Source organism: Chinchilla lanigera, unplaced genomic scaffold, assembly GCF_000276665.1.
Source record: "Chinchilla lanigera isolate Chin_1 unplaced genomic scaffold, ChiLan1.0 scaffold00098, whole genome shotgun sequence".
NCBI lineage: Eukaryota > Metazoa > Chordata > Mammalia > Rodentia > Chinchillidae > Chinchilla > Chinchilla lanigera.
The window spans coordinates 555,162-566,756 of NW_004955499.1; the positions used below are offsets into that span (position 1 = coordinate 555,162).

Sequence of the window (11,595 nt, forward strand, 5' to 3'; positions counted from 1 at the left end):
GCCCCCGCCCCGACGGGAACCCCGATATCGGGCCGGGACGCCCGTCCGCCACCCCGGAGAAGCTTCGGGTTGGGGTTCGCGCGGGGCGAGCGCTGGGTTCGGTTGGGGTCCCATGCGGTCTGGGTTGGGGTCGGTTTGCGGCGCGGTTGGGGTACTCTGCGGTTGGGGTTCGCTGTGAGGGTTGGGGCTGCGGGAGCGCTGCGGTGAGGTTTGGGACCCGGTTCCGCGATCCCTAGGCCTCCTTTAAGGTGCGGTTTGGGGACTCCCGCGCCCCTCCTGCACAGGGCCAACCCCTGCCACGCAAGGCGCTGGCCCCGCCCCTCTCCCCGCAGACCCCGCCTCCCCGCACACCCCGCCCCTCCAGCGGGCCCCTCCCCCAGATCCTGCCCATCTCCTTACAGACCCCGCCCCTCCCGCAGGCCCCGCCCCTTCTTCCCCAGGCACGCAGCTCCAGGGCCCCTGTGCTCTTTTCCCAGTAACAAGGTTCCCACCCCCTTGTAGTTTCCGAGCCCCATTTCCCTCAGGGCCGCAGCCCTGAGCCCCGCCGCCCCGCTGAGCCCCGGGACCCCACCCCACCTGCGAACCCTGAATCCCCAGCGTCCGCCCGCCCCGTGACCTGGACACCCTCTCCCCGCCCAACTGCGCCCTAACTCGGGGTTCCCAGGGACAAAACCCCCACCCCCAACCCCCCACCCCCAACCCCGCTCTGCTCTGCAGCGGCGCGGTGACCCCTCCCGCTCCGTGGGGTTTACCACCAGTGGGGGAGTTTCGGGTGGGGGCGAGGGCTGGGGCTGAGTTGGGTTAGGGTCAGAAGAGGGTTTGGATAGGGGTGGGGTTGGGGGAGGGTCAGGTTAGGTTAGGTTTGCGGGGAGAACTGGGTTAGGTTGGGGTTGGGATGGGGTCCAGGGTAAAGGTTGGGCGTGGTTTGAGGTTTGGGGCGCGTTTTAGGTTACATTGGGGTTGGGGTTGGGGTGGAACGAGGACTAGGGTTAGGCTTAAGGTTGCCTTGAGGACGAGTTTTGGAGTTAGGGTTGAGTCTAGGCCTTGGGTTGGGTTGGGTTTATTTTATTTATTTATTTTTGTCTTTTTGAGACAGGGTCACGATATGCAGTTCAGACTGGCCTGGAGCTCACTTTGTAGCCCAGTTTGGTTTCGAACTCACAATGACCCGCCTGCTTCAGCCTCCCGAGGGCTGGGATTATAGCCGTGCACCGCCACGCCTAGCTGGTTTGAGTGTAGTGTTGGAAAGCGGATTCGGGTTGGGGTTAGGTTTTGGGCGAGGGTTACAGTTAGGGTTAGGGTTGCGTCGCAGGGAGGGTAGGGCGGGGATTTGGGTTGGATTCCGCTTTGGGACGTGCATTATGTTAGGTCGGGGTTGCATTGGGGTTAGTACTGCGGCTAGGTTTGGGTGCGGTTGGGGCAAATGTTAGGATTTGGGTTAGGGTTGGGGTGAGGGTGCTCGGTGCTGCAGTACATATACGAAATAATAGGACTGGGTGAGGGCTAGGGCTGAGGTTAGGTTAGGGTTAGGTTAGGTTAGGGTCGCTGGGAGGGTAGGGTTGGGTTTGGAGTTTGGGTGGTGGGATGGTTAGGTTTTTCTGGTTGGGTTGGGATAAGGATTAGGTTAGGTTATGATTGGGGCGAGGGTTTTAGTTGGGTTCAGATTTGGCATGTGGTTTAGGTTATGTTCGGGTTGGACTCGATTAGGGTTGGCGCGAGCGTTAAGAGTTGAGCTTGGGTTCTCGTTTGGGGCATGGTTTGCGTTAGGTTGGGGTTGGGGTTCTGTTATCCTTGGGGCAAGGGTTAGGGTTGGGATGCGGGTTGGGTTAGGGTTGGATGAGATCTAGGGTTCGCGCTGGGGTGAGTTCTAGGCTTAGTTTAGGTTAGGGTTTCAGCGAGCGCACCAGTTAGGTTTGCTTAGGGCTAGAGCCAAGGTTGGGGTTAGGGCTTGTTTCAGGACAGGGCCTCGGTTTGGGGCGCCATGCCTTCCTCGGCCCTCGTTTGCTCGCAGGAAGAATGGAACCCTGACTTTAACTAACCCTTGCTGGCCGGGCTTGATCCAGCTCCTCTGCAGCACCTGCCCTGCCCTGCCCGCTGTCCAGGCCCCATGAGTACCCCCAGCACCCCGGAGGACAGCTCGGAGGAGGACCCGGCAGGAGCCGGGCAGAAGTCCAAGGTAGATGCTCCGAGGAGGGGAAGCGAGGCTGGGCCGCAAAGCATCAGCCCAGGGTTGTGGGGACCAGACCCCGGATGGGGCCTTGAGTCCTGGGCCCCAGGGAGCCTCATGTCACAGCCTCCGACAGCAAGGAGCTGGGGCCATGCGTGTGCCCAGAGTTACAGCGCGTGTCGGGAGGGACGGTGTGCTTCACAGGGACGTGCGAGCCAGGTTGGGAGCCCCCTGCGGGCACGATGGAAGGAGGAGGAGCTCCATCTTCGGACCTGTGCTAGCAGGTCACAGGGACTCTCTTTTCCCCAGGTCAAAGATGCTTTCAAGGACATTTCCAGATACTTCTCCAAGGAAGAATGGGCCAAGATGGGAGAGTTTGAGAAGAAACGCTACCGCAACGTGAAAAACAGCTACACCATGATGCTTTCTATAGGTAACAAGAGATGGTGGGCAGGACCAGCCTAGGAGACAGAAGTAGGCCTCCCTCCAGGCCCTGCGTCTCCACGGTTCTGTCTTAACCAGCACGCAGTCCTCTCTCCTTAAGAGTCCAGGCTCGAGGGAAGCTTTGTTGTATGGCTCGGGGCAGAGCTGAGCGCGGCGCTAGCCCCAGCCCACCTGGCCTTTGTGTCTTTGCACTGCCGCTGCCTCTGTCCCTGCTCCCTCGATGTCCTTCCCTTGTCATGCGGAAAGTTTGGATCCTTCCCAGGTCTCAGAGCCCACCGACCAGCTTTCATGTGTCGTGGAAGGCGAACCAGCAAACCCCAGCTGGATGACTCTGAGGATTCTGACGAAGAATGGATGCCCCGGCAGCAAGGTGAGGCCAGGGACTTGCAGGGCACCTCCCGCAGTAGGGCCAGACCTGGCTTTCAGATAGGTCTCAGAAGGAAACTAGAAGGAAGGTCTCCTAGAAAACATAGGTGATGGCGAATAAGCAATATGCAAAACAATATATACGATAAGAGGCTATTTCTATTTGTTTGGGATTTTGAAAGAGAAATAAAAAGATGGGAAAACAGTTGTGGTGGAATTCTGAGATCAGATTAAATTAGGAAGGATGTCCAGGGTCTCCAGTGTCATCTGCATACTATTTCTGTTTTTAATTTATCATTTTTAAAAGAACGTTGTTTCTAAACATTGTTAATCAAAAGATGATTAAAGAAACCTCAACTGAGGGACAAATCTCTCTCCAAATCTCTCTCTAACACTATTATAATAGTTTGGTCATTGGATTAGATGTCTTGGAAAAGCAAGTGATTAACATCATATAAAGACACATAGGCTGGGCATGGTGGCACATGCTTGTAATCCCAGCACTCGGGAGGCTGAGGCAGGAGGATCATTGTGAGTTTGAGACAGAGTGAGCTGAAGGCCAGCCTGAACTTTGTAGTGAGAACCTGTCTCAAAACAAACAAGCAAACAAAGAAATAGAAAGGAGATGCTCACTTCCTCTTTACTGCTTAAAGAGGAGAGTTGAGAAGAGCAGAGAGTCAATATACCTAAACCAATGAAAGCAACTTGAATCAGGTCTGTGACCCCTCACCTATGGATTTTGGGTGCTTTAGACTCTTGACACTTACGTGAGAGGTTTGAAAACCCTGTGTGTGCTTGTGAAGGTTCTGAGGTGAAAAGACAGCCTCCGTGGGAAACATATCCCCCATGGCTCACCACATATCTGCACATGTTTATCTGGACTCATGTAAAATGTCCAGCCAAGTCAATCTATTGATTTCACATGTAACAGTAAGAAATCACACAACATACACTTTCACTTCTAACAACTTGTAAGTGCACGCTATTGTTAACCATTTGTGCATTGTTGTGAGCAGAGCTCCACAACTTTTTTGTGCTGTGTGATTGAAAGTCTATACCCCATGAATAACAACACCCCATTTCTCTTCCTCTGAGACCCTTGGAGGCACAACTGTACCTTCTATGTCTACTTTTTGTTTCTAGATGCTTCATAGGTGTGAAGTATTTGTCTTTTTCTAACTGGCTTATTTGCTTAGCAAAACATCTTTGAGTTTCATCCCTGTTGCAGTGTGTAACAGATTTCTTTCTTATTCCAAGAGAAGTAATAGCTCATTGCACGCACTTGACTTATTTTCTTTATCATTCATTGTCAAGTGGATATTTAGATAACTTCTGTTTCCCTGACCTCTATATGTAGAGATGATTTCCTTCTACTCGTAGGATCATTGTCATTAGTGTCAATTGATTCCAGTTTTTAAAATAGATATAACCAGTATCTTATAAACACAAGTGGTGAGCAAGTGGTGAGAAATGGGGTTGTGTCTGATTTTTAAAGGCGTTGAAATAGAGTTAATGATGCTCTTTGTAGACAAAAAGGCCATAGGGGTTTTTAGAAACTTCTCATATCACCCATGGATCATCCTGTGGGTCTTCACTATGTGGTTCAGAATTCTGTGTCACTAATAAGACACTCCGTGGGCTGAGGATGTGGCTTAGTGGCACAAGCACCTGCTGGTTAAGCACAAGGTCCTGAGTTTGATTCCTGGTACCAAAAAAAAAAAAAAAATTAATCGCCAGCATTTGGAGACATTTACTAACCAAAGCCCTGATTTCTCGTCACTTTTTAGTCAAACCTCCTTGGGTGGCCTCTCAAGGGAAGCAGAGTAAACACTGGAAGGTGAGTGTCTCCCATGTCCTACTGACCAGAAACTTCCTCCTCATCCTGGGCCAAAACAGAGGTAAGACAAGAAGGTGCAGAGCACCCTAGGGACAGCTGCTTCCCTTCGTTCACTTCTTCAACACAGTGTCTGCTGTCCTTAATTTTAGGCTTGTTTGTTTGTCTGTTTCGAGACAGGGTCTCGTTCGGTAGTTCAGCCTGGCCTTGAACACACTGTGTAGCAGAGGCTGGCCTGGAACTTGCGGTGATCCTCCTGCCTCAGCCTGTCCTTGCTGGGATTACAGGTGTGCATCACTGCACCCAGCTGTTATCATTTTTAGGAAGAATAAGAGCAGAAAAAGCAATTGCTACCTCTTGTTTGATTTTCATGATATTTCAGATAGTGATTTTAATGTATAAGCCCACTTGAACCTTACAACAACACTATCAGGTAGGTAATACCCTATAATCCTATATAGAGAAAGAAACTTAGGTAGGGAAATATTCTACTGGGTGAGTGAGCTCACAGTCAGCGATGGTCTAACCTAAAACACCCTCTCTGAAGCACATACAAGCTCACTGAACTTTTAGCATGCTGTGAAGTTGGTGCTCTGTTTTCAGGACACCTCCACACCATCCACCCTATTATTCCAACCTCAGTCGTCTGCTGTGCCCCAGTGAGAGAACTGAGACACTCTGAGGGGCTCACAGATACACAGGCAGATACTGTACTGGAGACCAACCAGATGGAGGCTGAGACAGACCTCCCCAAGCCCCCAGAGGGGCCCATTCCGTGGGAGGAAGCAGCTCCAACCCTGGGGAGTTTCAGATTTGATGCCTGAGAAATGACAAGAAGGTGATAGGACTGCAGAAAGGTCACACACTATTCGGGAGAAAGGTGTCTTCCCAGAAGGATTGGAGACGCTCATGCTATGGGAGGAAGGAGCTTCTCCAGCCTGAGGCAACTCTTACATTGTCTGGAATGATTGTTTCAGTTGTCACCTTGACTTGTGATCTTGTGGGGACACTGGTCCATCCCTGACACGCTGGTCCTTCCCTGACACTTCACCAAGGGTCCTTGAAGGCCCTCAATGTGTTCAAAATGAGCAGTTCCCAGTTCACAAATTAACAGGGTCAAGGAGGGCCTAAGATAAAGACTTTGAGCTAGGATTTTATTGCAGAGTGGCTGAGGAGGTCACGTGACAGCAGCACTGTGAGTGGGATGGCTAACCTCACATTATGCTACATCCGAGAGCTTATGACACACCTGGGTGAGCATTCTTACCTTTCACATTCACTGTCACTTAAGAATTACGATATACGCCACCTTGTGGATCAGGAAACTGAGGAGAATTAGAGGATTTCAAGCAAGATTGGTATAGGAACCAGTTCATGTAATTCCGCAGCAAGTGCTGCAAGGGCAGGGCACGCTGAGCCTTTTAGCATCGTTGTCTCAGTTGCGCAGGTGCATTTCTCCAAGCATTTCCTCCGCCTCTTCCCGGCTTCACTGGCAGCTCGCCTCATTTCCAGGTGTGTCTCTTCCCCTCTCTGCTTTTTTGTTTGTTTGTTTTTTTTTTTTTTTTGGTCTTTTTGAGACAGGATCTTATGCTGCAGTTCAGGCTGGCCTTGAGCTCACTTTGTAGCGCAGGATGGTCTCGAACTCACAACGATCCTTCTGCTTCAGCCTCCTGAGTGCTGGGATTACAGGCATGTGCCCCCACACCCAGCACCCTCTCTAATTTTCATCATGTCCCCTCCCATCGAATGTTTCCTCCTTCATGCAAAATGCCTTCTGTTTCCCCACAAGGTGCACCCCCTTCATTCACGTCTCCGTTGACTCGCTCCCTGGTCTTCCCAAGTACCCACCCTCCCTTAGTCTCGCTTGTGTGGATTTGAGAGGAAGCTGGCAGGACAGAGCCCCAGCACATGGGTTCCAGTCCTGGATTCACAACCCACCGGGGCTCCTGCACTTGCCAAATGCATTCACACACCCAGGAGACTGCAGGCTGTTGGAGTAGAGCCGTGCATGTGAAATCAAGCCCCACACCCTAAAGAAATGAAGCCCTGCATGGTGCTGACATGTGCGTCTCTCGTTCAAGGGAATGCCCAGGGCCCTGTTAAGTGACGGTCCTAGTTTCAAGCAGTTGCCAGGACCAGCAAATTTACAGGACCCGAGCGACTCAGAAAAGCCCCAGACACCAGAGTCCTTTCCCAGAGAAGGGAAAAACACCGGACAGCACTCTAGACGAAAACTCGGTAAGAGAAGGCGCTTTTGCATGTACACCCAGTCCTTCTAGGCCCTCTACAAAGGATCGTGAGGATGGCCCAGAGCTGTGAAGCTGGCTTTGGGTGGGCTGGCCTCGGGCAGGACTGAGCAGGGGACCACCAGTTGGGCCGTGAGAGCAGTGCGTAGGAATTTGACTTTAAATCACTCACTTGGGTTTTAGCCACATAGGGCGGCTGGGGACTTGGACACATCTCGTGGACTCTCTGAGCTTCTAACTGCTAGTCAGTAAATAAGCATAAGGGTGCGTAGCCCCTCTGTCCTCTGGCAGCATTAAGCACACTCTACAACAGCTGATACATACCGGCAAGGTGCCCATGCACCCGTCTATGGCGGTAGCTCTGCACACCCTAGTGCTGCCCGGTGAGGTCTTTCTGCCCTGTGCTCTGCACGTGGCCCTGGACAGCTAGAAATGTGACCCTCGGGGTGAGCAGGGATGCAGTGTGAGGAAGGATGGGTGAGAATTGGGCGGTAAGAGATGTCATGTTTTCTGAAGAAGCAGGGACAAACACCCCGGATGGCCGATGTTCATCTTGTTCTGTGCTTCACCTTAGAGCCCAGGAAAAAGGCAGTTAAGCCGAAGATGTACAGCCTGCGAGAGAGAAAGTGTCATACGTATGAAGAGGTCAGCGAGCCGCAGGACGACGACTACCTGTGTGAGTGACGCTCTTGGCCTGCTCCCCAAGGAGGAGGTGCAGCTAGGTATTCACGCGGTCATTTGGGGCTCAAGTTGCCCCTCATTCTCGTCACATGGAGTCCAGAATTGAGGGCAGAGGATAGGGGTGCTAGGCTCATCCCGAAGCTCACATAGGGTGCCGTTCCTAATCCCTGCCACTCTCCCCTCAGATTGTGAGAAGTGCAAGAACTACTTCATCGACAGCTGTCCTGTTCACGGGCCCCCGGCGTTTATAAAGGACAGCGTGGTGGACGAGGGGTCTTCCGACCGCGCAGTGCTCAGTCTGCCCCCCGGGCTGAGGATAGGCCCATCCAGCATTCCAGGGGCTGGGCTCGGAGTCTGGAACGAGGCCTTCGATCTGCCGTTGGATCTTCACTTTGGCCCCTACGAGGGTCAGATCACAGAGGACGAAGAGGCAGGCCACAGCGGATACTCATGGATGGTGAGGTGCCTTCCTTCCCTGTGTCCTGGCACTGCTGCCCCCCCCATGTCCCTGCTGCCATGTGGGCACGGACAAGGTGCTTAGCTCTGTGTGTGGAATGGTCCTGGAAGGACCACAGAACCCCAGCTTGAGGATCAGATGCTGCGTGGGAGCGGAGGCGCACAGTAGACGCGCCCTGCCTCGGCCTCGCCCGCGTGTACGTGCTGGGGGGTGGTCGGCAGGCTGACGGGCACGGGTGACAGTAGGGTCACGTAAAGCGGTCGGTTATCATCCCTCCCAAGGGAGAACTTTAACTCCTTTTCCCAAACTCAGATCACCAAGGGCAGACACTGCTACGAGTACGTGGATGGCAAGGACACGTCCAAGGCCAATTGGATGAGGTGAGGACGGCAGGTTTCCGGGTCCCACGCAGGACATTCATCCCTCAGAGCCCGGTTCCTTTCCTTCCCGTCCTGCCTCCCGTGTCGGTTCTCACCTGCCTCTTCTGTTTTTTCTGTACTCTATGCTCTTCCACATCGTGAACATTCCAGAAAAAGGAAATAGATACATAAATAGCATAATTTACCTTTCATCACAAAGAACATCTTCAGGCTAGACAAAATTCAGACCCTGGGATAAATCTGGAGAGCTTGGTTTCACTGGTGACATGGGATTCACACTTTATTCAACATTGGTTATTTATTTATTTATTTTTGTCTTTTTGAGACAGGGTCTCACTATCCAGTTCAGGCTGGCCTTGAGCTCGCTTTGTAGCCCAGGCTGGCCTCGAACTCACAACAGTCCTCCTGCCTCAGCCTCCCGAGTGCTGGGATTACAGGCGTGCACCATCAACGGTTATTGAGGCCCTGCCGTGCTCCGGCTCAGGAAGTGGACTTCCTTATGGAACAGAGGCCCGTGTGGCTGTGGAGGGCCCAAGGCAGAGTTGCCCGAGAGGTTTTACTATAGGAATATTTACCTGTAACTTGGAAGTTTCTTCAAGAAGCACAGGGCACCAGGACAAGTGACAGCAAGGGACCTTTAGGCGGAGAGGGCCTCAAAGACACCAACACTGGCCCCAAGCCTGGGGAGAAGTGGGCTGCCGGAGCTGGGGTCGCTATGCTGAGTGTCCCGCTGATTTCCACGAGGGGCCCTTGCTTTATCAGAGAGGCTAGAGGGTAGGGACACACTGCTGCCGTTCTGTGTCACTGTGTAAGGCAAACAGAATTTTCCACCGGCACCTGGGGGAGGAGGCAACATCCCGGGCAGGTGATCCGGGACTCTCTGAAGACAACTTGGGCCGGGGTGGCATGGCAGGGGCTACTCCAGAAGCAGAGTCCACGCCCGGCACCAAGTTCCACGGGAGAACCGCACACTGATTTACAGTTTAGAAAGGCAAGGGGTCCCGGGTTCTACCCCAGTGAGGAGGAGGGCAGTCTGGGGTTGCACATGGAACACTGGGAACTGAGGTGGGAGACATTGGAGGACTCGGAGCTCAGTGGGCACAGGACTGTGGAGAAGAGGCCGAGGTGAGGACAGGAGGTGCCCCCAGGAGTCGGGGGCGGTGTCAGAGCAGGCCAGTGTCCACCGCTCAGTGAACGGCTGGACGCAGATGGGACAGGGGGCACGAAGCGAATCACCCGCTCTTTCGGCCTCAACCGCAGGTATGTGAACTGCGCCCGGAATGAGGAGGAGCAGAACGTCGTGGCCTTTCAGTACCACAGGCAGATCTTCTACCGCACCTGCCAGGCCATCGGGCCGGGCAGCGAGCTGTTCGTCTGGTACGGGGACGAGTACGGCCATGAGCTGGGCCTCAAATGGGGCAGCAAGTGGAAGAAACATCAGGCAGCTGGGAGAGGTAGGCAGCCCTGGGGTTCCTCAAAAGAAAAGAAAGGAAGCCTCTCCCAGGAATTCTCACGCTAAACCTGTAAGAGGCTGCTTCAGTCTCCAGTGAGAGAGGGGCGGGCAGGGTGACGGTAGGCGTCAGAGGGAAGACGCCTGAGGCGGGACAGATGGTGAATCAGGACTTCCCTGTGTTGGAAACGGCTTAGACGTGAACTAGGCCCAGTGTGTGAATGCTTGGCGTGAGCCCCAGGGAAGGACATATTTTCACCTGGTGATTCGGGGAGCACAGAAGAGAAGCCATTCCTGGCCGTGATGTGGCTGTGGGACCCACAGCCCTTTACCCAAGAGGAGTGGGACACTGGGCCTGTCCTGCTTGACTCCTGCTTCCTGATGGAGACCCGGGCAGAGGGGAGTCTTCACACGTGTCACTTTGCATGTGAGACTCACTGTCAGCTTTCCTCATACATGGAGCCCTACGCAGCGTCCCATAGCTGGGCATCTCCGGGTTGGGCGGACGCTAAGGTCTGGCCCGTTTAGGGAGGCAAAGGAGAGCTAGGCTGGAGCTGCTTTTTTCTCTTGCAAAGGGCAGGGGAGCTTTGGAGCGACTGAGTGATTTATCATCGGGATCCCTGTCCCCTCCCAGGAAAAGCCACTAAGGACACTTGCACCTAAGTCATCAAGCCCCGTTAGTTCTCAGTGGGATCGAAAAACAGCGGAGCAGGCATCCGGAAAGGGCCCTGGATCTGGGTGAGGGCCGTGGCACAGGGCGGCCAGGGAAGACAGGAAATGACGCAGGAGATGACTGCAGTGTGCGCGGCAGGGCTCCTGCAGCTCCACGGGTCCCTTGCGCTGCCCAGGGAGGCCTGTAGTCCGCTTGCCATGTAGGAAAGGCCCCTGTGCAGGTTGTGTGGATTTCAGCTTTTGGAAAGTAAAATCGGATTGGGAAAAGCATGCGGGCAGCTGTTGGTGGGGCAGTTTGTGCAGTGCTGTCGACCTGTGTAGCGCTCTCGGCCTGTGCAGTGCTGTCACCTTGTGTGGTGCTGTCACCTTGTGCAGTGCTGTCACCTTCTGTGGTGCTGTCACCTTGTGCAGTGCTGTCACCTTGTGCGGTGTTGTGAGCCTGGGCAGTGCTGTCACCTTGCGCGGTGTTGTCGGCCTGGGCAGTGCTGTCACCTTGTGTGGTGCTGTCACCTTGTGCAGTGCTGTCACCTTGTGCATTGCTGTCACCTTCTGTGGTGCTGTCACCTTGTGCAGTGCTGTCACCTTGTGTGGTGCTGTCACCTTGTGCGGTGCTGTCACCTTGTGTGGTGCTGTCACCTTGTGCGGTGCTGTCACCTTGTGTGGTGCTGTCACCTTGTGCAGTGCTGTCACCTTGTGTGGTGTTGTCAGCCTGGGCAGTGCTGTCGGCCTGTGCAGTGCCTTCGGCCTGTGCAGTGCTGTCACCTTGCGCGGTGTTGTCCGCCTGGGCAGTGCTGTCACCTTGCGCGGTGCTGTCCGCCTGGGCAGTGCTGTCAGGCGTTACCCGCCGCGCCTCCCCCTGAGCAGGAACTACTTCTTTCAGCAGCACCAAAGCCAGCGA

General features: G+C 54.0%; 1 protein-coding gene across 1 annotated transcript in view; it reads left to right on the top strand.

Annotated features, from left to right (window-relative positions):
• The window catches only part of LOC102004729 (histone-lysine N-methyltransferase PRDM9), a gene marked incomplete at its 3' end in the record, with an annotated part of 13,125 nt that extends 1,530 nt beyond the window's left edge, over positions 1–11,595 (top strand). Inside the window, 10 exon segments of the mRNA XM_013505574.1 lie at positions 2,064–2,176; positions 2,477–2,600; positions 2,874–2,981; positions 4,765–4,814; positions 6,893–7,049; positions 7,632–7,733; positions 7,924–8,195; positions 8,508–8,575; positions 9,836–10,029; positions 11,578–11,595. Of these exon segments, the coding sequence (XP_013361028.1) occupies positions 2,108–2,176; positions 2,477–2,600; positions 2,874–2,981; positions 4,765–4,814; positions 6,893–7,049; positions 7,632–7,733; positions 7,924–8,195; positions 8,508–8,575; positions 9,836–10,029; positions 11,578–11,595 (1,162 nt within the window).